This window comes from Delphinus delphis, chromosome 9, assembly GCF_949987515.2.
Source record: "Delphinus delphis chromosome 9, mDelDel1.2, whole genome shotgun sequence".
Lineage (NCBI taxonomy): Eukaryota > Metazoa > Chordata > Mammalia > Artiodactyla > Delphinidae > Delphinus > Delphinus delphis.
In genome coordinates this window covers 17,872,408-17,897,489 of record NC_082691.1, presented here as the reverse complement: position 1 = coordinate 17,897,489, position 25,082 = coordinate 17,872,408, and the positions used below count along the sequence as shown (strand labels likewise).

At 39.8% G+C, this 25,082-nt stretch overlaps 1 protein-coding gene across 4 annotated transcripts in view; it reads left to right on the top strand.

Moving 5' to 3' along the window:
• Nucleotides 1-2,302: 2,302 nt before the first annotated feature.
• HBP1 (HMG-box transcription factor 1) overlaps nucleotides 2,303-25,082 on the top strand; it is a 31,015-nt gene continuing 8,235 nt past the window's right edge. The window contains exons 1-10 of one of the 4 annotated variants that reach the window (XM_060020257.1): nucleotides 2,303-2,337; nucleotides 7,124-7,360; nucleotides 8,321-8,447; nucleotides 11,628-11,811; nucleotides 13,944-14,172; nucleotides 16,987-17,125; nucleotides 17,690-17,801; nucleotides 17,890-18,002; nucleotides 20,447-20,603; nucleotides 21,275-21,419. In XM_060020257.1, coding sequence (XP_059876240.1) covers nucleotides 8,370-8,447; nucleotides 11,628-11,811; nucleotides 13,944-14,172; nucleotides 16,987-17,125; nucleotides 17,690-17,801; nucleotides 17,890-18,002; nucleotides 20,447-20,603; nucleotides 21,275-21,419 — 1,157 coding nt within the window. In that variant the 5' untranslated portion in view covers nucleotides 2,303-2,337; nucleotides 7,124-7,360; nucleotides 8,321-8,369. Of the gene's footprint in view, nucleotides 2,338-7,123; nucleotides 7,361-8,320; nucleotides 8,462-9,450; nucleotides 10,401-11,627; nucleotides 11,812-13,943; nucleotides 14,173-16,986; nucleotides 17,126-17,689; nucleotides 17,802-17,889; nucleotides 18,003-20,446; nucleotides 20,604-21,274; nucleotides 21,420-25,082 lie in introns of those variants that run through there. The other 3 variants (XM_060020258.1, XM_060020260.1, XM_060020259.1) reach the window with 3 other exon arrangements.

Genomic DNA, 25,082 nt, shown 5'->3' with positions numbered 1-25,082 from the left:
ATAAATATTTTTGAATGAATGGATAGAAAAACCTTTACAGGGCTATTAAAAGATAATCATTTCTAATAATGTACAACAGCTTGATCTGTAGGTGAAGTTATTCTTGCCATCTTCTGTAGGTGAAGTTATTCTTCACATCATCCCATTTATTCCACAAATAAAAATACCTCCACTAAGGCTTTTAGTAAACGCTTTCAATTAAAAAACCTTTTAAAATAAGTTAAGGTTCAGCCAAAAGTAGATCTCATGGTTTATACAGTGAAGGGGAGAAAGGAGTGGCACCAGCTCTTGAGAGTTCATTTTTCAGGGAGGGAAAGCTTTTTAGTTTCCTGGAGGGAGTTACTCATAAATAGCTCAGATTTTAGTTTTCAGTAATCAGGGGAATTCCATGGATTTTTCTTTCTGTCAAGAAATTAAACACTGGAGTTCATATTTTCAATTTTTCAATTCTGGGGCACAATGACCCTCCACTGTTAAAAAAAAAAAAAGGGAAGAAAATAAATATACACAGAACAGCAGGGCCACATTCGAGTCCTGGGGTCACTCCATTAATCTCTGAATGATTGTAAATACAAATCTTGTCCTTTTTACTCAGGGAAAAATTTAGGCATTTTATTGGTCCTCTGAATTACAAAAAAATGTTTGATTACTATTTGTGAACACAGAAAGTGAATCTTTGATCACATGGTAGGGAAGACTATTCCATAATTTCCATTGAAGGATTTGAACAGGGAATCCCTAAGAGAATTTGGAAACTTGTTGCAATATGGGAAAGTTATTTTGGATTTCCAGATTTGTTATGTGGGTTTCAGATAGATTTAAAAATTCAGGAAATGTAGGGGGTTTAAAGGAATAACCAGCTATGATTTAAGGCTCCTTTCCAAAAGTTTGACTTTATAGATTTCTCACTAATATGTTTCCTGCCCTTAATTTTAAGCATACATACAGTGATCTAAAGATATAAAACCTAAAGCATAGCTTAAATGGTTAAACACTAAAGGTTCAAAAGAAAAAAGGTGAATAATGCCTTTGTAATGGGAATGGTAAAAACATCAATTATAGACTAGGGACTGGACAGCCTTATTTAAAGTGACGGTAACTATAAAGCCAGAGAAGCCATCCTCCTCGGGTGAGTCAGAGCATTAGTAACTTGAGGAACTCCTAGTGAAAACGAAGTGGGAAGACATTCTTCTTTCATCAATGGGAAGACCTCTGGAGAGAAAAACTGGTTAACAAAAACTCACCAAGGAAATTCAGATAACAATTCACAAATGTTTAAGTCACACATTATACCCCTCTGATTACCTTAAACAACGAGCAAGCTGGTCAATATGGAAAACATCGCTTTGACTTCCCTTAATTCCAAAGTCAGTAGTAATCGCCCCTCGCCCCTCCCGTCCCGAGCTTTGTAAATTCTCCAGACCCCGAGCTTCTCTCTCACAGTTCATCCCCAAGCCTCTCGGTGCCTGGCACGTAGACGGCATTCAAAAAATCTCGGGTGAACTGAACAGAGTTGGCAGAGAAATCTCAAGCTGCTGTCCCGGGAGGGGCGAGGCCAGGCTCAGGATAAAATAATGCTAAGTCTTCCCACTGGAGCCCAGCACCACCTTTATTATCCCCACTATGCCTGGGGCCGTGATTTGTGGGTGACTGGGTCCCCCACGAGGCAGCGCTGCTTCCGCTTGTGCAGTCATCTCCTTCCCCTCGCACTAAAACAATACCTTGGCCTCCTGCCAAACTTTGAGCAGCGAGCGACTCTGGCTGTTTATGGCCCGGAATGGGTGCTGCGAGAGGTTTGGGGCGGCTCTCAAGTGCTAGCAGAGGAAGAGAAAAGGCCAAAGCTCTAAAACACTCACTTCCTCCGCCCCCTCCCTTTTGTCCCAGACACCAAAACAAACGAGCTGATACACGTGTCCCTATGACTCTTGTTTACTATCAAGCCTGTACTGTGCACGCGCTTCTGGGATATGTAGTCCAATCGTTTCCTCCGACGTGCAGTTCCTAAGAGGAACGCAGCTAGGCCGAGACTACAAACCCACAATCCATTTCGCGGGCAAAGTTTGGCTCGGGTCCCGGCAGTCTCGGCAGCAATCCAATCCGAAGCGCTCACCCTAGTGATTGACACGCCATCTTCTCCACTAAACACAACACAAAAGTCAATACAAGCCCGCCCCCCGAGACGGAACACGGTATCACCCAATGGGAAAGGGGAAGAATCGAATGGCAGTTCCACAGACCAATAAGAGGGCGAAGGAGCTGGGAGGAGGCTCAACCTCCGGGGGTTTGAGGGGAGGGGGAAGACGAAGCTTGAAAGACTTGGTAATGGCGACGGGTTTGGTAAGTAGGAAAGTTTCGGTTGAGGACTAAGAGTGGCGGCGGGAGCATTAACGTGCGCCGGGGAAGCCGGCGTCAGTCGGAGAGGGGTACACGAGTTGCTGGTGGTGTTGTCGCGGCCAGGGCGGCCCGCGCCGGGGCTGCCCGCACTCCGCGACGGGTTTGTTGTCTTTCTGTTCGGGAAGGGGTGGGGGTGGGGAAGGGAGGGGCAGGATCCCGAGGGTATCGGGCGGCCGGGCGAGCTCGGGTCGGCGCTCCTCTTCCTCACGGCGGGGGCAGTTAACCGTCCGATATCTGCCCGAGGCGAACCCACCGGACCGGCGCCTCCCGCAAGCTCACCTGGGCTTCGCGGCGGCGCGGCCCGTGGGGGTCTCGGGGCGGGGGCTGGGAGGCGTAGGCGAGGACGGTGCTCCGGGCAGGGTGGCGCGGTGGGTGGCCGAGCCGGGTGCGGAGATGGGGCGGGCCTGGGCGGGGGAAGGGGGCCGACGCGGCGCCGGGGCTGCCCCGGAAAGTTTGACTTCAACTCCTCGCGAGTGGGCGGAGGGTCGGAGGTTGGCCCGGGGTGGGCGGCCGGCCGCGGGTGGGGGACTGCCGTGAGGCGCCGCCTCTTTAGGGGCCGAGAGGGGCTCGGGTCGAGCTGGGAAGCTCGCGGAGCCGCTGGGCCCTGGGGCTCATTGTTACGCAGTTCGAATGAATGGGCTCCTTGGCGCCTGCGCGGTGGGGCTGAGCTGAGGGGAAAAACAAGCCTGGAGTCCAGGCTGCGGTCACATGATGGGGGGAGGGGAGGGGAACGCGATGAATGGCGAAAGAGGGTGGGGGATGGACTTGGCGTGAACCGGGAGGCACTGCCTCTGTGTGACCGAGAGCGAGGCTTGGCAGGCGATTCCAGTCTCCGCCTTCCAACCTATACTGCTGCCCCAGGCAGATTAAAACAAAACAAATAATCCAGGCGAAATCGAGAGTCGGGGCCCGGTTTTTGTAGCTTCTTCTAACGCTACACGCAGTCTAGGGGATTTCGCTTTCCGCGGTGCGTTCTACACCATCTAGAGTTCATTCTTTAGGAGTTTTCAGCAAGAATCTTTTGTAAAAGGAGCTGTGGCTGCAGGGAGATACTCAAAGACTCTTTAGCTCTGGGAGCCAGTGATGCTAAGAAGGGAGGAGGGTAAAAGGGAGTTGTGTATATACTGCAAAGTGTTGGCGTCCTACCAACAATTTAGACTAAGTGCTTTAGGTTTATTTCCCTCTAACTAGCAATAACAGGTGATTCCCAGCAGTGGTCTTGAAATTAAAGTTACCTTTTGAGAATTAAAATAATTTTAACATTTGTAAATACTTTTCTATTGTTTAACTATTGATAATGATCTACATTTGTGATGTACTTCTAGTTCTTTCCGTCGTTGCTTTTTGTTATTGTTTTTGATATTTTCTGGTTTGGCTTGCTAACGAGAGTGTTAGGGTCAACTGTTGAGTTTCCATGATTAAACTACTTAGTTCTTGCTGAGCAGGTAATTGTTGACAAAGTTTTAAGGAAATTTGAATTATATTCAAAAGAATTAAATACACTCATTAAGTTTTTGAGCTACTTTATACTTTTGAGGAAGCCGTTTAGCCACTTTATAGCAAAGTACTTTAAAACAATAGTTTTTGTTTATTCTAACTTGACTAATATATTATTTACAGAATGAAATTTTGATTTCACTTTCTAGTTTCCATTTTATTTAATTTCATAAGCCCCATTACCTTTTTCAGCCTGGAAAACTCTTCCCCCTTGTTCACTTCTCAAACTTCTACTGCATATGTTATTTTAAAAGTTACCTTCTCCCGGGATTTCCCAAGATTTCCCATGTTTCACAGTGCTTGCTTCTCAGACTTCAAACATGGTACTGTCGCTTTAAGAGTTGTCTCCTCCGCTGTATTTTAATTTCTTTGGACGTTTTCCTCACTATCCAAATGCTCTGTGATGAAGGCTAACGGGCTTTATGAATGAATAAACTAGACCTTGAAGGCCCTTGAGGGAGAATTGCTAGCTGGTCTGCTGTATTTCTGTTTAAAATGAAAATATTAGTACTTTTTTTGCCATAAATTATGATAAGTTAGTACCATGTTAATGAGACAATGCCAGGTATTTTACATGTATTATCTTTTGAGTATGAAGGCGAACTTTTATCTAGAATGAGAAATCACAACAAATTTTTTTAAGCTGACAAATACGTTTGTATATCACAAAATTGAGGAAAAGTGATATTCTTTATTAACAATGATATTCTGTATATTCTTGTTTATGCCTGACCCATCAGTAATAGTCATATACCGTCATATTTTGATCTGCATTTACTTTGGTATTTCATATCATAGTTTACACTGTCCTTTTCTGTAGACAAAATAGAAAAATAATTTTCTTCTATAATATAGTTGATTGAATTTTTAGAAGTTACTGGTAGTAGTTTAGAAAAGCTTCTTCCACAAGTTGTTATACGTAATGTGAAATTTTTTACGGTTACAATCAAGTTTGGGAAAATAAATTTCATGTAAGAATTCTTTCATATATGATTTAAAGGTTTTTTCATACAGTGACTCATCTTAAGTACTATGTGAATTGACAGTACTCTTTTTAACAGGTTTGTGGATAGCTTGTAGTGGTGTGTTAGGGGTTTGCTGTTATCTTCATCAATTTCAGTATTTTGTGTCAAGTCAGCACAAAATTAATAAGAGCTTATGTAGATGTATTTGGCACTGGGCGACTGATTGGTAGGAGAATGCTTTGGAACCAGGTAAGGGTGTGTGATGTAGTGTCTTACATACTTCCAATAACTATGAAAGGTAGACAGGTGCTGGTCCCATTTAGAAAGAAGAAAACTGAGGCATAGAAGTTCAACTGTTCAGAGTCATATAGATGGTAAGTGATGCTCTACAGTAATATATTTTATGGAAAGAATACCACCTACTGTTGGGGTGTGGATTTTTTTTTTTTTTTTTTTTTTTTTTTTTACCTCAGCACTGTGGCAAACTAGAGTTGTAGAAACATTTCTCTGAAATCTTTTGTTTGAAGTTTCATTGGAAATATTCTGAAAGAACTACATTAAGACTTCGACTGCTTTTGGTGTAGAAAGTTATGTTTAATATAGTTTGTTATGGAGGCTTCTTTTAGCTTGGAATTATGTAATCCATTTTAAATACCACTTCAATTCCTCATGTTAGAGTTATAAAGTAATTGCAAATTACTGTCTCTTCACCTTCTCCCCACAAACAGTTTGAGCTTGATATAGAAGTTCTTCAGGATTAAGGGAGGGCATGTAGAAGATCCTTTCCTTGATGTCCATAATGAGGATGGAAAGATAAGGAGTCAGGGAAGAATTGGCACTTGAACGTAGTTGAAATTAGATGTCTAACTTATGTTGGTCTATCCCTTTTGTCCTTTTTCTCAGTTTCTTCTTTTTTTTTTTTTTTGAAGAGAAAATGGTCCCATTCAGTCATTAGAGCCCTGTTTTTCTCATCCAGAATATTATTATTATATATATATTTTTTCTTGGCTGTGCTGCACGGCATGCGGGATCTTAGTTCCCTGACCCAGGGATCAAACCTGTGCCCCCTGCAGTGGGAGGGCAGAATCTTAACCACTGGGCCTCCAGGGAAGTGCTTCCTCATCCAGAGTAATACTTTGTTCAGAGCTGTTTTGAAGTTTATACAAAATTAAATGAAGTATGTGGAAATGCTTGGCACATAGTAGGTAGACATTTAGTAAAACCTAATTTCCTTCTTTTTCATTCAGTGAGACTTGGCTATTTTTAGGCATCTCTTCCTAAGATTTTGTGGATATTTACTTCTGAAAGTTTGCAAAACAAATGCAGTAGGGCCTTCTCATCCCCACTCAATAAAATAAAAATTTGTAATATTGAACATGACATTTCAAAGTACAACTGCTGGAGAATTTTACTCTTCCTTTTTGAGAATTCACAGATCTAGTGAAGAGTTGACATGTACAGAGTTAACTAAACACAAGATGAGCTATGTCCAATCCTGTAATACCAAAGTGGTATTCAAAAGCATGAATGAACAATAGCGTTAGCTCTACCAGGAGAAATTTGAAAGAGGAGCTTGTTTATCATAATGAATATCTAAATTGGTGTATGTGGGGAGTTATTTTTGAGTACGGACTCTTCTGGTGTTCCTTTAGGGTATCAGAGGCCTTGTTTCCCCCCAATACTATAATTTGACAGAAAACTGAGAGACAAAAAGCTTACGTTTGTGTGTGGGCTTGAATTTTGGTTTCATGTATTTTATTTAATTCTCACAATAGCCCTGTGAGATAAGTAGAGGCACCTTGAGATTAAGCGACCTGCCCCAGGTTACCTGGCTAGCAGGTGAACTTCAAGTCTGTTGACTTGAAGTCTAGGCTCCCGTTTACTGTACAGGAGGTTTACAGAAGGAAAACTTCCACTATCTCAAGACCAGACTTTTGATAGTCTTGAGCAATGAGACGTGAAAACACATAGAACTCAAGTTCAACAAATATTTATTTGGTCCCTTTTGGTTTTGCGGTACGCGGGCCTCTCACCGCTGTGGCCTCTCCCGTTGTGGAGCACAGGCTCCGGACGCGCAGGCTCAGCGGCCATGGCTCACGGGCCCACCCGCTCCGCGGCATGTGGGATCCTCCCAGACCAGGGCACGAACCCGCGTCCCCTGCATCGGCAGGCGGACTCCCAACCACTTCGCCACCAGGGAAGCCCTATTTGGTCCCTTTTGTTACTTGCTTTGAAACTAAAATGTTTTTTTCCAACTTCATTTAAAGAGTATTGTGATGAGATGTTGGTAGCTTACTAAGACACAGTGCTGAAGAAATGCTAGAAGTTGCAAGGAGATATGAGTGCAGAGTGAATGGTGACCGGGCACCTGGGACCTGCTGAGGCGGAGAGCGAACCTATCTGGGAAGAATGAGAAAACCAAAGGGCTCTGCAGAGGGAGGGGGAGGACACCACAAACTAACTGCAGCTCTGCTTCCTACCCGTAAGGAGAGCTCTGAGGACAGGTATACATGAATATCGCAACTCTGAATTTCATAATAAAGGGGAAAAGTGAGAAATTTTTCAAGTTTAAGATTACAACTTGGGCTGACTTAGGCCGGTCACATCTGTATATGAGGCATGTACAGATGTTGATACGGAGTTTGAGTCACTAAGTCAGGATGATGAATTGTGTTCTCCGTACTTAAGATGTTGAAAAGTTTTCTATGGGAAGGGTTAAAATCTGCCATCTAAACTTAATATTGATTGTTCCAAGAACTTACACAGAATAACTAGTTTCTCTCATGTTTGGGGCATTACTAAACAAGGAGTCTGCACTGATACTACCAATTACCGTTTCTTTCATGAGGACTTTCTGGCCACAAGGCAGGGCATGCGGGATCTTCCCGTTGACAGGCCCCCTGCAGTGGAAGCTCAGAGCCTTAACCACTGGACCACCAGGGAAGTCCCTCATGAGAACTCTCAAAGGAGGCTGGGAGCGAGTGGCATAGACAGAAATTGGGAATGTGAATATACTCTACTCTTAATACACTCTCCCTTAAATATTTGTTATAGATGTTCCTGCAGACTCATACCGTGTTTCAGTATGGTTTTTTAAATAGACTCAAAAAAATGTTTAAAGTGTGGTTCTGATCATGTTAGACCTCTGTTCAAAAGTATGCAGTGGTTCCCATTGTCTGCTAGTTGCTAATAATAATACTGGCCAGTCTACATTGAGAATTTGCTCTGTTAGGCACTACTGTAAGCTTTTGACATTTATGAGTTCACTGAGTTTTTACAACAACCTATACAGATGCTTTTATTATTTACATTTTACAAACAAGTCATAAAGATTTTAAATAAATTGTCCAGGGCACATAGCTGGCAAGTAGCAAATATAATATGAACTCAGTAGTCTACTGTCGAAGTCCTTACTTACCCTTGTCTACAAAAAACAAACCAACTAACCAGTTTTCCTAAATTAGGATTGAAGATTCTGATCCCAGTCTGCCTTTCCAGCCTTAGTATTGATGGATGACCAGGAGACACAAAGGCCATCCTGCCTACTGGCTTCTATGTTCTTCTGATTTCATCCAGTCCTTTGCTAACTGTGTGAGTTTGCTCGTGTGAGTTTCTCTCATTGGGAGCCTCCCATCCTTCTTTTTTACCCATTCATAGCCAAGCCCTGGCTTTGTAGAACTATGGTCATTTGCTTATATCTTTCCACTAAAGTGAAGATTCCTTGAGATTCATGATAAGCTGTTCATCGATGCACCTAGTATAGTGCCTTGTACATAATATGTATTAAATAAATGAATATATGTACGCACACACATATATTTACATAAAAAGGAATGTGGCAGTCATTTTTAGCCTGCTGGTTCTCACAACACACCAGGGGTTCTTTTGAAAGAAAACAAGTAAAAACCAGTGCACCAGGGTTGTACCCCAGACCAAATAAACCACTTGCTTCAGAAGGAAGGTGGGGCCTGGGCATCACTGGTTTGAAGCAGACATGGTTCTGTGTGCCACTAGGGTCGAGAATCTCAGATCAAGCTAAGTTTGCTTGGCTTTTGCAACGAGAAGGTGGAGGCTCAGAATCAGGATTTGGCTACTTACGCTTGAGAAGTCGATTTGTGTTACCATATCTCTTGTAGCCACCAATTTTGTAGGAAATTATTTGTTATACCCTAGCAGATTTGCTGTAACTATATCATAAGACTGTGATTAATCACTACATAATAGCTTGTACCTACTGGAAAAGTGTTCATTTGTTGGGAATGCTTCAAACATCTTTTAGATAAACTGTTATTTGCTTAAAGTAGTGGTATGATCTGTGACTTTTTATTGAGATGTGTTGGATAACTTGTCAGATTTCCCAGGGAGGAAATTACCGAAGCTGAATAGCTAGTTGTCTGGTCTCCTGTTGTTAACTGTTTTCAATAACTATCCTGTTTAGAACATGAAGTGCCCATAGTATGCATAATATTGCCCTATGTCAGTCTAGGGATAAAAAAGTTTTTTTTAAAGTCATTTTACATTTTTTTTTTTTTTTTTTTTTTACTCACTTTGTTTCATTTCATCCTCACAACTGCTCTAGGAAGAAAAGAGCAGGAGTCATTAGCCCTGTTTTCAGATGGAGATATTGAAGCTCAGTCACTTTAGTGACTTAGTAAGTGATTAAGCTGGTATCAAACCTGTTTCCTTCCACCTACCCCAGTGCCCTTTTCACTACTCCATACTACATCTCACAGTCGGTATTGTGTAAGGCTCTAAGTGCCCAAGAAATGGGTAATATTTGAGGAGTACAGGCAGAAAGCATCTGAAATAAAATATTAGAAATAAAGTAAGGCAGTGGTCAGTTTGGCTGTATGTGTCAAAAGCCTTAAGATGTTTAATTGCCATCCGACTACTAATCTGTCTCTGGGAATCTAAAGAAATAACCAGATATAAGCAAATACTTAAAAAAAAAGAATGTAAATTCACTGTTATTTAGAAGATTGGAAAAACTGGGAATATGTTTAGCAGTAGGAGGGATAAATAAATTTTGGTACATCCTGATGATGTATATTATTTAACTATTTAAAATAGATCTTTGAAAAAATTAATGACATAGGAAACTGCTTATGAACTTATGTTAAGGAAAAGGTCTCAACTATTAATATATATAATATGAAGTATGAAGAAAAATAAATGATTTTATTTAGGTAAAACGTAGGTCTGTGCATGAAAAAGAGATTGGATTGTAAGATAGTACATCAAAATGTCACAGTATCTAACTCGGGTTGGTGGGATTAGAAATAATTATTATAGGGGCTCCCCCGGTGGCACAGTGGTTAAGAATCTACCTGCCAATGCAGGGGACACGGGTTCGAGCCCTGGTCCAGGAAGATCCCACATACCACAGAGCAGCTAAGTCCGTGAGCCACAACTACGGAAGCCTGCGTGCCTAGAGCCCGTGCTCTGCAGCAAGAGAAGCCACCGCAATGAGAAGCCCGCTCGCCACAACTAGAGAAAGCCCACGCTCAGCAACGAAGACCCAACGCGGCCATAAATAAATAAAAAGTAAATTTTTTAAAAGAGAGATAATTATTATATTCCTTTTATTTTTTAAGAAAAGCTTTTTTCATTTTTTTCCACAGTGGTCATATATTTTATAGTCAGGATAACATTTCATGATTTAAAAGTTCATTGGAAAAGCCTTTGTAGAAAAAAATCTGTCAGTGTTTGTTGGTGATTATGACATGGCTTAGAAAGCTCTGGTATAAATGTCCTTTCACTGCATTTTTTGATCATCCTGGGCTAGGGTACCTGACTTTTATGGTACTTTTTTTTTTTGGTCACACCACGGGATCTTAGTTTCCTGACCAGGGATCGAACTCAGGTCTCGGCTAACCCCGGTAGTAGTTAGCGCCATATCCAAACCACTTGACTGCCAGGGAGTCCTGACTTTTGTTGACTTTTAAGAGCAGTATATTTTGTTTTATTTTGAGGAAAAAAAACTATATGTTAGAATTTTTTGTGTATTTCATATTAACTCATTAGAACATCTAAAAAATGAGATTTGGAGTAGTGAGAAATCAGGAAATCTTGCTGCTTCTGTCACCCATGTTAAATAACAGATTTGATCATCGTCCAAAGGCAAGAGTGTAAAAGGTATAACCACATTTTATATTATTAATCTTTGTAAAAATTGTAGCCTATTCAGAAGGTCAGGTATCTTTTTAGTATGGTTAGGTCCCAAATTCTCATTAAGAAAACATTTTTATTTTTATAAGAAGTATAGTATATGGCCATTTTAAGAAACTCTTTTCTATTTTATTTTTTTGTGTGTTTTGTTTTTTGTGTTTTGTTTTGTTTTGGCCCTGCCACGCGGCTTGAGGGATTTTAGTTCCCTGGCCAGGGATCGAACCCGCGACCGCTGCAGTGGAAGTGCAGAGTCTTAACCACTGGACTGCTGGGGAAGTCCCAAGAAACTTTTAAAAATATTCGTTAGAGACTGTAATTTTAAGTTCGTTAAACTTGTTCACTTTCAGAAGATGAGAAAACAAAATAATGAACACAGTTGATAAATACTAGAGAAATTAAAATAGAATCTTCCAAAATATGTGCAAAATAGAATAGACCTTCAGTCGTCCATGTCTAAAGGTTTTGAGGGGGATACAGATAGCAATGTGTGATTAAAGATACAACATTGTGATGTCTCTGATTGACTTTATACTTACATTATTTTATACTTACATTATTTCCAAATCACATGACTTGACATTTTTTTCTTATATTATTTTTAAGTCGGAGCACCATAACATGGTGTGGGAAGTGAAGACAAATCAGGTGCCTAATGCAGTACAGAAACTCCTGCTAGTAATGGACAAGAGAGCTTCAGGAATGAATGACTCATTGGAGTTGCTGCAGTGTAATGAAAATTTGCCATCCTCACCTGGATACAACTCTTGTGATGAGCACATGGAGCTTGGTAAACAAAATGAAGTTCTTAGGAATCTCACTGAGATTCAGATTAATTTTCATGTTTAGCTAGCTTTTCCACCTACCTTGAACTGATAAAAAGTATGTCAAGTTTTTGTACATCAGAAGTTTTCAGTGTTCTCTTATTATTGCTTGTGAAGTATTACTTAAAACCAACCTAACTTGGGGCTATTTATGGTTATCATAGAGACTCATTTACAAATTTTCAAACTAAACTGCCTTTGTGGATAAAGATGAGCCTTTGAACACCTTATGAAAACCTTGCTGTGTGGCTTTTCAAAAGATGTTACTTTTGAAATATCCATGTGAGCTCAGCAAATTATGCTGGCCACTATTCACGCCTGGTTTGTTGGTATGATGGGGAAATTACAGTGGACCCTTGAAATTTGAGGATCTGACATTTGTGATTATCACTACTGCTGAGCTACTCCAAAGATACGTGACCTGTAGAAGTGTGTAGGTTTGTTGAGGTATGACTCTGAATCGTATTGCTTTGAGCTCGCTGTTGGAGACAGTGAACAGGTGAAGAGTGATCTTGGCTTGCTGCCAACTTTTCACCTTGGCTTTGTTCCCATTTAATATGCATTTCTCTCTGATGTTCCCAAAAACCTGAGATGTGAGTGTCCTCATTTTATAAATGATGAAGTAAAGGAGGTTATATGCTGGAGTCTTCTTTGGAAATTTGGAGATCTTAAAGGTCTTGGGACATAACCTGTTTGAATGCTAAGAGATTGCTGGGCCCGAATATTCATTGAGGAGTGGTTACTATTGAGCAAGAAGCCCCAGTTCAATCAGGTAGTTGATTCCTCCATTGTCACATTTTAGGTTTCAGGAGGAAATCAGGAACCTAGGGCTCAGGGGGTCAAAAACTTGTACCACCCCTCATGACTTCAGTTTAAAAGTAGTTTCCGTAACTTGAAAGACAGAAATGAACCCTTTACAGTAAATAAAGATAGTCAAAGAACAGTGTTGGCAGTGAGGGAAGGGAAACGGCTCCACCACCATGAGAATTACAGAGTGGAATTGTCTTAAGTTGGTGTGATATTTTAGCTGCTCTGTGAAGGGGGGGATACCTTCTAGTCACTTTTATGAATAGGTGTCTTGAATCAGTACTTGTAAGACATTTCTGTTTTAGTGAGCTATTCTGGGATATTCCCCTGAATAGGAATTAGGAGTATGTACTTTTATAGTGACAGTTTAGGAGAACTCTCAAGACTGGAAGAGTTTTTTGACATATATTGAAGAGACCCAGTGGATCTGTAGAGTTTGTAGGTATGTGTTTCAAAGAGGGCTGTTTTGGTGGTGGTTTTTCTTCTTTAAGGCCTGCAAGATGCTTTTTCTCCCCTCCTTTCTTTTTCTTTAATTTTTAATTCAATTTTTTAGAATTCAGTCTATCTTACAGTGTTCATAGCCTTGGCATGTACATGAGTGGTCCTTGGGTACTATTTCTAGTTTTCTTTCTTGGGTAGCTGAGAGTCTGTCATGAACTACCTTTCGGGAACACACTTTCTGGAAAAAAATAAGTAGTAAATATTACTGAGTTCAGACTTTCTCATTAAAAAGAAATAATTTAGCATAGATAAAGTCTAACAAGTAGTACCTGAAAATATATAATATGATCTAGGTTTCATCTTTGAAAATTGTTGTTTTCATATATTGCAGTAATCTTGTTGAACAGGTTCAAGTGTGTGAACAATAAGTACATCTGTGTACCCATAAAACGCCTTTTTCCTCTAACATGTTAACATAAAAATGTCTCAGTGGTATATGGATTATTCCCAGGTGAGCTATAAAAAACTGGGGGAAAAAGTCAGCAAACACAAACAGAACAGTTGGTGAACAGTTGTGGTAGTTACATGGTTTGAGTAGTGAAGTCATTAATCCATTTACATTTGCTAGGTTTACTTTTCTGTCAGACTCTGTTGGCCCTTAAATGTATAAGATGTCATTTTTTTTTTCAGTTGAAACTTGTTTTCATTCAAGAAAACATTTAGAATTTACACGTTTCCTCTCACAAAATTAATTAGCTAAATTTGAGGACCTGTCTTCCAGGTGTGATTGTAGAATTGTTCCCTGTATTAGTAATTTCCTTCTTATAATTTCGAGTGTGCTTATTTGCAGATGATCTTCCTGAACTTCAGGCTGTTCAGAGTGATCCTACTCAATCTGCCATATACCAGCTAAGTTCAGATGTGTCACATCAAGAATATCCAAGACCATCTTGGAACCAAAATACCTCAGAAATATCAGAAAACACTTACCGTGAAAATGAGGTGGATTGGCTAACAGAATTAGCAAATATCGCCACCAGTCCACAAAGTCCACTTATGCAGTGCTCATTTTACAACAGGTGGGAACATTGGCTGTATTTTAATTGAAAACTTTTATCATGACAAAATGCTTTTTTTTTCTAGAGTTAAAAGTAATCTTGACCATCTCATGAGTGGTTTATCAAAGTCATTAGAATTAAGCTCTTTGTCTTAAAATAATCAAAGAGCTGTTTCACCCAATGTCATGATTTCATATTTTGAGAATTAGATAAAAGTGATAAGAGAACAGCAGAGTCAAAAATATTTGTAAATGGTTTAAAGTCATCAAAAAAATACATCAGACCAAGAATACTTTTATTATATATTTCTATTTAGAGAGATGAAAATTATATATGTCTAAGGAATCATAATTAAAATAGACATATTTTAAACTTCTATCAACCTTGAGTTTGGTTCCTTTTGGTCTAGGTTTATTTTTTTCCACAGTGTATGTGGCCTTATGTTATTTATGTTTGCTAATATTAAAATGTTGAACTTAGAAAAGTAGACTCCCATTGGTAGAAACCACTGTTTCATATAACCAGACCAGAGTTTAAGAAAATGAATTAATGGTGCTATGAAATTATGGAAGCTTCCAACTAATATTCCTAGAGATACCTAAATGGATAATATTTTATTAATTATACCCCAAATTATAAAATTGGCTATGTAAAAAGACATAGATAAATATGATTGTTGGTAGGGAAGAGAAAAAAATACCCAGGTTTGCACTCATGTGAGTGGGTAGACCAGAGTCCATAATAGGTGATGTAGGAATAACTGAATTTTGGTAGTGTTCCTAAGTTAGTATAGTTCTTTGCTAAAGAATAAACTTGTTAGGTGTGAAGCCCAGCAAGTTACGCTGTTTTTCTTCTATTCAGCAAGGTCATTGGTTTTGATTAGAGCAAATTCAATTTAATTAACTTCAGTTTAATCCATGAAGAGTTCCACAAGGATGAAAAGTTGCCTTTCAAAGTATTACTTCCTTTATTGTCCCAGTTTTCATTGTAATGTTAATAGTCAAAAAGTGAAAAATTGCTTTACAATTAAAAAAAAAAACTCTGATTTTACTATTGGACTTTCTTTTTTCCCCGATTTTAGTTTAGAGAGAGTACTTTTTATTTTTCACAGTAAGCTCATGAGGATTAATAATTTAGTTCATGGAAAGTTGAGTAAAACCCTCAGAAGAAAATTAATGTTAAAAAAAATAAAGTAAAGGAGTAGCTCCCTAAAGATGTAGATTACTCTCTGCGGCGTTTTCTACGCTTCCCTTCTCCCTAGGGAACAAGAGCAAGAGTCGCGCTCTGCTGTCTTGCCTGCCTTCTGACAGTCAGTGCTGTTCTCGTGACTTCTTGTAGAGTGTTAAACTGTGTTAGTTATTGAACTTGGGATGTCTGAAGTTGTAACTGTACAGTACCAAGGGCTTGAGGACAGGTAAAATTTGTATTATCCCTGCATAGATAGAGGGATGAAGAGACCATGGTGTTAGTGATTCAGGCACATGCAGCATATTAATTTTTACGGAACATTTAGGCCATATACATTTTAGAACATTACATTGTTATTTGTCTTTTAAATGGTTAAACAGAAGAACTGATAAACCCATTTTCTTTTACTAGTCACGAAGGCAGGAATGAGTTTAAGGAATTTTTAGCAGTTTGGCCATCCTCTTATACTTCATAAAGATGTAAATGTGTAATAAAAGGAAGAAAGTGGGCAAAGATGAAATATTTGTATTTTGAAATCCAAAGTTGATTGGAGAGTAAGCTAAAATGCATGGAAATTTGAGGGCTTTTTACTTAAGAAGTGTTATGAACGTGAAAGCAACGTACAGTTTTATATATGGATCCTCGTTTAAAAATTGATTTCTGCGAAGGTATAATAAAAAATGTTAAGTTTAAAAAAATGAGGGCTAATCAGATTTCTCAGAGAATAAGCGAAGAATTGGAAAGTAAGATGTCCCTCCTCTTTTTAGAAAGAGGATTAGTACAGATACGTGTAAACATTTTTCTGTTAAGGACCAAATCCTTAGTTGGCATCTCAGAATTGTCCTGATTTGGGACAATTCAGATTTACTTCTTAGACCCTGAAATTTTCCTTTCTGCTGCTTTCCAGACTCCCGAGTCAGTATACCTTACTGGTCGTCCTTTATGGGCTTGCTGCTGTTACCCCTCTTATATGTTTGTGGGGGAAGGATCTTAGTGTGTTCTGGGGAGCCCCGTGTACTCTGAAGGGAGCACTGCCTGGTAAAGAGACTTTTGACAGGAAAGCGGGGCAAGAGGTAACTTACTTTTTTAAGGTGATCCTGGTGCAGAAGTAGCTGGCTTTATGCGTAGATGCTTTGCAAATAGGCTGTTTTCTACTATAATAAGTTTAAACATTTTAGCTTCAGGTAGTTCACTGTATCTGCCCAGTGATACAGGTGGTTGGTAGATAAAGAGTTCCGTGTTGGTCATGTTGAGCTTGGAGGGCCGAGATTTGGTGACCACATCACAGTAGGAGAGAGAAAGGGATCGGGAGCCCTGCATAAGGGGGTATCATCCTTCATGAATGAAACTGCACACTTGTATGTGCTTAGTGATATAAAAATGAGTGAATGAGTAAATGAAACAGTAGTTTGGAATTTAAAGTATATTATCTAATCTGAAAAAAACAGTGTTTAAAATGTGTGAAGGGGGTTTGGGTAAGATGTTAAGGAACAACATACTATAGACGAAACCCTGATGTCTTTATTAGTGTTTCCCAGAGGTGTCTTATATGTAATAACATTGGTGTTATGAATATGAAGTTCACCAAAAGGAAAGCTTTACTTTAAGGACCTTTGCTTTGTGGTTAAAACAGTTTCTTTATTTTAGATCATCTCCTGTACACATCATAGCTACTAGCAAAAGTTTACATTCCTATGCGCGCCCTCCACCGGTGTCCTCTTCTAAGGGTGGGCCAGCCTTCGCTCATCACCACTGGAAGGAGCAAACACCAGTCAGACATGAAAGGGTAAGTTTATTCATGAGGTTAAACTTTATGAAATCTGTACAGCAGCTGAAAAACATGAACTTTCCCTCTCTAAGCAGTTCTTCTGAAGCACATGCGGATGGGAAATAGTCTCTCTCGCTGTTCTCCTGCTGATCTGGACTCAGTTATATGTACAGCTCTATTAACTGTTAGGAAAGTTTGTTACCAGTGGGAACATGCATTTAACTAAAACTTCCCAGAACTTCAGTTTTTGAAGGCGATTTTTCCCCCTAAGTTTAGAATGATTAAGTTATCCACTAATAAGAAAGTCTCGGGACTTCCCTGGCCATCCAGTGGTTAAGACTGTGCTCCCAATGCAGGAAGCCTGGGTTCGATCTCTGGTCGGGGGGCTAGATCCGGCATGCCACAGCTAAGACCCGGCATAGCTAGCCAGCTAGCTAGGTAGCTAGGTAGGTAGGTAGCTAGGTAGGTAGGTAGCTAGGTAGGTACGTAGGTAGATAGATAGATAGATAGTCTGAAGACACAGATTAACAAAATACATCTTACAAAAGAAAACCTAGAAAGTTTGTAATATTTTTTCCACAGGCAAGCAGTGAGTCAGAATCTGGTATTTTCTGCATGTCCTCCCTCTCGGATGATGACGACTTGGGGTGGTGCAATTCCTGGCCTTCGACTGCTTGGCACTGTTTTTTGAAAGGTAAAAAATGCTTGAATTCTTTACAGTTTATTTGTGTAGCAAGCACAGTAGTCACATATCTAATACTTGTTTTTTACTTAAACTGTAGGCACACGACTGTGTTTTCATAAGGGAAGCAATAAGGAATGGCAGGATGTGGAAGATTTTGCTAGAACTGAAGGCTGCGATAATGAGGAAGATCTCCAGATGGGCACTCACAAGGTTGATTCAAAATCCTTAAAACTTTTACAAGTCTTTCAAAAGGGAACATAGGTTTGTTATTAATCTGCAGGTGTATCCTCCCATTTGCTTCCATGTTTAAATGACATTTGACATTTTGGGAGGAGCTCCTGTGACTCTGTTGCTTAGCCCGATGGAGAGGAGAAGCGACTTTAGGTTTTACCTTTATAATGAAGCTTTCTTAGATGGAAACAAGAGTGTATTTCTTAGCACTTTTTACACATTTTATTTTGGGGAAAATTAAACTGGCATTAAACACAAAATGAATAAATAAACAAACCAAAGCCTTACCTTAGGTAATCTACAAAGTGGTTAATTCTCCTATGGATAAGTGAGAATTGATCGAGTTACATTTAAAATGACCCATTAAAATGCTGGTGTTTTCTAAGTCGATAAGCAAAGGCAGTAGTGGGCAGCAAGCAGTAGGATAAATGTTGGATGAAACCTTTATCTTTGAAATCTTCAATTTCTCCATCTCCATTGTGGGCAGAGAAATTGGGCATGTGAAGTGTGCTTGTGTAAAATTCCTGTTCTGCGCCTGCTGTCCCCTACTAGTGAGTCTCTTGAGAACAGCAGTCCTGACTTGGCGGCCTTCAGTCTCCCCTTCTTGCTGTAAGCATTACATAGTGAAGTTCACCGTAGTCCGACTTCAGCCTCTGCTGCTCTACTAAAATCGTCTCAAAGGTTACTAGTTTTATTTTGATTGCTAAAGAGACTTCTGCTTGTTCTTTTTGACATTTCTGCAGTGTTTGACATAGTGGATTGTCTACCCTTGATTTGCGTAGCATGGCAGTGCCCTGCTTCTCCTTCTGATGTCTTGTCTGTCTGGACTGGTGGCTTGTCTGCCCATGATGTTGAATGTTAATAAGGTTCTACCCTTCCTCACTCTCTTCACCACTTTTTCTCTGATGATAATGTCGACAGCAGCTCCTTGGTGGTCTGTGGAAACTGCTTTGGTCTTTCTTGGAGTCAGGAAAGCTGGGCTGTTTCTGGCTCTGCCAGCAGCTATTTGTATGACTGCCCTTGGGCAGTCTATCAACCCCACTGGGTATTGCCTTCCTGATCTGTAAGACGGAACTGGGATTAGCTTTAAATTCTTATAGCTCTAAGAATTAGAAGATTCTGTAATCTAGTTACTAGTATAGCCAACACTGGATTCACCTTTTTCTTCCCCATCCAGGTCCATTTTTCCCCTTTTAAGAGTATTACTACCCTTTCTTGATTGCCAGATTCAAGATCTTTCTTTTTCTTTCTTTTTTTTTTTTTTTTAATATTTATGTATTTATTTGGCTGTGTTGCAGCACGTGCTCTTCGTTGCATCGCACGGGCTTCTCTCTAGTTGTGGCGTGTGGGCTCCAGAGCGCGCGGGCTTAGTTGCCCCGCAGCATGTGGGATCTTAGTTCCCTGACCAGGGATCGAACGTGTGTCCCCTGCATTGGAAGGCAGATTCATAACCACTGGACCACCAGGGAAGTCCTCAAAACCTTTTCTTGATTGCTTCATTCAAAACATGAATGAAGTTGACTGTTTCCTCTCTTTGTAATCAGTTGATCCATTCTGTTTCCTTAAAGATTTTTTACATTTATCCTTTTCTTTCATTAGTTACTTTGTCTGGACACTGTAGCTAGCTGTTGGCATGTCTGTCTCCTTTGTTTTTCTGTGAATTTAAGGGTAGGGATCATGTGTTTTCAGAGGCTAGCACCTGGCATGTACTAAGTGCTCAATAAATATTGATTGAATTTAAATTCAGCCCGGTTCTACCACCACTGCACTTGTCAGTTCAAGACTCTAATGGGGTTCTCTCGTTATATCTTCAAATAAATTGAATACCAGAGGTACCTTTTATCTGTAGTCTTTGTCATCATCTTAAAATCAACAATTATATTAATAAAAATATTTTCATTGACTTCCCAGTGCCTTCTCAAAGGAAAGTTTAAGCATTTTGCCTGTCTTTAAGATCCCTTTACTTACTTACTAACTGGGCCCTCCTTTGCAGTCTTATTTGCCCCAACTCTGAACTAATCTTGTATTTTTAGCAGATACTCAGCACTCTCCAAAGAAGTTATTAGTCACAACTATTCCTGGTGTAAGGCAGGTTCTTGTACCTTTCTAAATTGCATTCTCCTTTTAGATTCCAGTTCAAATGGGAATTGAAAGCCCCCCCAATCTTTTTCTCTTGGAGTTAATATCTCCCTTTATTAAACTCCATTAGCATTATTTGTACTTGGATTGAAGCACTTACTCCAGTCAGCTTTATATTGTAGTAATATCTGCCTTTCTTCGCTACTGGGTCAAAAGCTCCTTAATGGGAAGGATCCTGTCTTGTTTATTTTTACCTTTTCCACAAAGTCTTACACATAATAGGAACTTCACTCCATGTTGAGTTGAACATTGCCAATTTATTTACTCTATGCATGTATTTCCAGGGCTATGGTTCTGATGGTCTAAAGTTGTTATCACATGAAGAAAGTATATCATTTGGCGAGTCTGTACTGAAGTTGACTTTTGATCCTGGTACAGTCGAAGATGGTTTACTTACTGTAGAGTGTAAACTGGACCACCCTTTCTATGTTAAAAATAAAGGTAGGGCTTCAATTTTCAATTTGTAGTAACTTTTTAAAGAAAGCTTCTTAAATCTATACTTATGTCTTGTGGCATAATTATTTGATGATTAAGGAAAAACGTTTTGAAGGGAAAACTTCTTTCAAACTAAATAAAACTACCATAGGAAGTGCCTTATAATAATACCTAATGATATTTAAATGTCTTAGCAGTAGTCAGGTGGAGCTCTACTTCCTGTGGGTATGAACTTGTAGATTCATGTAGCATACTATAATAAGCTCTGTTGTTTTGATATAGTTTGGGGAATGGAGTATTCTGGTAATTGAATTTTGGTTGAGGCCAAATATGCTTTACACCTGAATCACATTAACACTGTCAAACGTAATGATTCAGAGACTATTTCACGGTCTCCATCATTTATCATTTACTGTCTTGTAGGTCAATGGAAGTGCTGATTGATAGAATTTGATATGTTAGTAAAATGCTGAGTTAAACTAGTTTTGGAGCGCTTTTGCATTGTTTAAATAAAACACTTGGATTTGCTTTGTGGCAAAGATATATGACTTGTGTTATAAATCTATGACATACTTTTTTTAAGACTCAGAAGTGACATAGCTATCATATAATAAATAATTTGGATGCTTTCTGTCAATCTCCATCCTTCATGTAACAATAGTTTGCTTTAACTTTAGGTTGGTCATCATTTTATCCAAGCTTGACTGTGGTACAGCATGGCATTCCATGTTGTGAAATTCATGTTGGTGATGTATGTCTACCTCCTGGACACCCCGATGCCATTAATTTTGATGATTCAGGTGTTTTTGATACATTTAAAAGGTAATATTGAATTCCTTTTTTTCTCTCTCTGAAAAAAAAATTAAAGTTTACTCTTAATCTCCCTAATGATTGCTGTTTAGGAGGTTAAACCTTTAAAGATCTGAGAATTATAAAAGGACTACTTAGAAGAGGGATGTACAGTTGACCCTTGAACAACACAGGGGTTAGGGGCACTGACCCTCTACACAGTCGAAAATCCACATATAACTTACAGCCAGCCCTTTGTTTAGACAGATTCAACCAACCGTGGACTGAGTAGTATTTACTATTGAAAAAAATCCATGTGTAAGTGGACCCATGCAGTTCAAACCCACAGTGTTCAAGGGTCAATTGTATATGAATAAATACTTGGTAATTAAAGTAAAATAATATAGTTCGAGTTTTTTAATTATTATTAATTTATTTTTGGCTGAGTTGGGTCTTCGTTGCTGCATGCGGACTTTCTCTCGTTGTGGCGAGCAGGGGCTACCCTTCCTTGTGGTGCATGGGCTTCTCATTGTGGTGGCTTCTCTTGTTGCGGAGCACGGGCTGTAGGTGCGTGGGCTCAGTAGTTGTGGCTTGCGGGCTCAGTAGTTGTGGCTTGTGGGCTCTAGAGCGCAGGCTCAGTAGTTGTGGCACGCAGGTTCAGTAGTTGTGGCTCGCAGGCTCTAGAGCGCAGGTTCAGTAGTAGTGGCGCGCGGGGTTAGTTGCTCCTCGGCATGTGAGATCTTCCCAGACCAGGGCTCGAACCTGTGTCCCCTGCATTGGCAGGCAGATTCTTAACCACTGCACCACCAGGGAAGTCCCTCGAGGAGTTTTACGAAGAATGAAATAATGCCATTTGCAGCAACATGGATGGACCTAGAGATTATCATACTAAGTGGAGGGAGTCAGAGAAAGACAAATACCATATATCATCACTTATATGTGGAATCTAAAAAATGATGCAAATGAACTTATTTACAAAACAGAATTAGACTCACAGAAATAGAAAACAAACTTATAGTTACCTAAGGGGAAAGGGGGGGTAGGGAGGGATAAATTAGGAGTTTGATATTAACAGATACTAATATATAAATTACTATATATATAATAAACAACAAGGTCCTGCTGTATAGTACAGGGTAGTATGTAATAAACTATAAAGGACAGGAATCTGAAAAAGAATATGTATATTAAATATATATATATAAGTGAATCGCTTTGCTGTATACCAGTAACTAACACAATATTGTAAATCAACTATACTTCAAAAAAAAAAAGACTTTTACATGGAGTAGTCATGTAGGAAAAGTGACTTCATAAAACATTTAAGATTAGGAAAATACCACATTATATGTCTAGGAATTAAATAGATCATCTTTGATAGTTAAGAAAAGAAAAATTTGCTAAATCTGGCCAGTTGTTTTGAACCAGACCATAAGTCTGTTAATTGTATCTTTCTTTTTCTTTAGTTAACTGTGTCTTTGTTTACTATTCATTTTGACCAAGGGCATTAGTTGCATGGATTAAAAATTGTAAAAACAGCAAAAAGTTGACATTTAGAAAGACTTAAAGAGGAAAGTGATTTTTCCTGAGATCACCCTATTAGTAAGTGGTATAATAGGACAAGGACCCATGTGTGCTGACATTCAAGAAAGTTGACCAACTGTCTGAATTTGTGCAGAACTTTTCTGGTTTTAGCACTGAAAGTCCTGCACCACTGGAAACCCTTCAGTCCTGGGAAAATGGGGGCAGTTGGTCACCCTCCGCCCAGAAGGAACCCAGAGAAAGTATATGATATCTGGGATTTTAAGACCCATTCTTTCTTCTTTTTGAAAAAAAGTTAGCTTTTATTTATTTAGTTTTGGCTGCGTTGGGTCTTTGTTGCTGTGCATGGGCATTCTCTAGTTGCAGCGAGCAGGGGCTACTCTTCATTGCGGTGCGCGGGCTTCTCATTGCAGTGGCTTCTCTTGTTGCGGAGCATGGGCTCTAGGCATGCAGCCTTCAGTAGTTGTAGCACACGGGCTCAGTAGTTGTAGCTCTCAGGCTCTAGAGCGCAGGCTCAGCAGTTGTGGCGCACGGGCTTAGTTGCTCCGCGGCATGTGGGATCTTCCCGGACCAGGACTCAAACCCGTGTCCCCTGTATTGGCAGGCAGATTCTTAACCACTGCGCCCAGGGAAGCCCCAAGACCCATTCTTTAAGATAATTATCAAATCCATAGACCTTTAGGTAGAGAATTTTCAAGAATTTCTGCTGGCCTGAAGATTTTAAATAAATTCAGTTTAATATAATAAAATAAAAGGTTAATATGTTTTTTTATTTTGAAAGCATAAGTGAGACTTTTTCTTTTCTTTTTTTTTTTTTGCGGTACGCGGGCCTCTCACTGTTGTGGCCTCTCCTCGTAGCGGAGTGCAGGCTCAGTGGCCATGGCTCACGGGCCCAGCCACTCCGCGGCATGTGGGATCTTCCCGGACCGGGGCACGAACCCGTGTCACCTGCATCTGCAGGCGGACTCTCAACCACTGTGCCACCAGGGAAGCCCAAGTGAGACTATTTTTAAAAAACATTTTAAAAAATCAACCAGCACAGGGCCTGGCACAGGCTATATGCTCAACAAACATCTGCAAGATTGGAATCTAAATGCTGTTTGACTCTCTTTTATACAGTCTTTTTTGAAAAACAAGACATTGTTAAGGTTCAGTACTCAGAGTATTCTTAGGATTTAGATCCGTGATACCTCTAATGTTTGGTGAGAGTGTAAATGGATAAAAAAATTTTGGAAGATACTTTCGCTTTATTGTCTACCAGTGAATATCGGCAATTCCATTCCTCTGTATGTACACCGTAGAGAAGTAAATGCTTGTAGACATGCACTAGGCGATGTGTAAAGTTCAAGCTGTGTTGCGTATGACGTGGAAACAGTATCAGTACTCATTCACTGGAGACTGAATGCATATAGTGTGATACAATCATACAGTAGAATTCTTTTTGTCAGTGGAAGTTGAATGAACCGTAGCCATACATTTTAAAACATGGATCTTTAGAAATAATGTTAAGTAAAAATTAGTCTGGAATCAGATGTTCTTTGGAAATATATCTAATAAAATTATAAATCTAATTACATTTATATAATCTTTCTATAGTATGTAAAATACACATTATACAGTTACGCCAGGGATCCTCAAGGTCACCCCCAGGTTCAGTGATTTACTGGGAGGGCTCACAGGATTTAGTACTTAATCATATGCACAGCTATGATATCTTACATTGAAAAGATTTGAAGCAAAGTCGTGAACAGGAAAGACGTGGGCTTAAGTTGGGGGAAGCCAGGCTTCCAGTGAGTCCTCTCCCAGTGGAGTCACACAGGACAAGCTTATTTCCCCCAGCAGTGAGCTACAACACGTGTGAATCATTATCTACCAGGAGGATCATTAGACACGCAGCACCAGGGGTTTTATTGGGAGCTGGTTGCATAGGCTGCCTCTGCCTGGCATATACCAAAAGCTTCCAAAAGGAAAGCAGGTGTTTAGGGTAAACCGTATTTTTTGTACATACAGTTTAGAAACAGTGAGCCACTCTTATCAGTTGTGGGTATGATGGGAACCCTCCCAAAATCCAAGTTCCGGATGCTAGTCAAGGGCCAGCCTGTAAGTAACCCTTTGAAAGGACAGCAAGCCTGCAACGTTAATTCATTTCTGCAC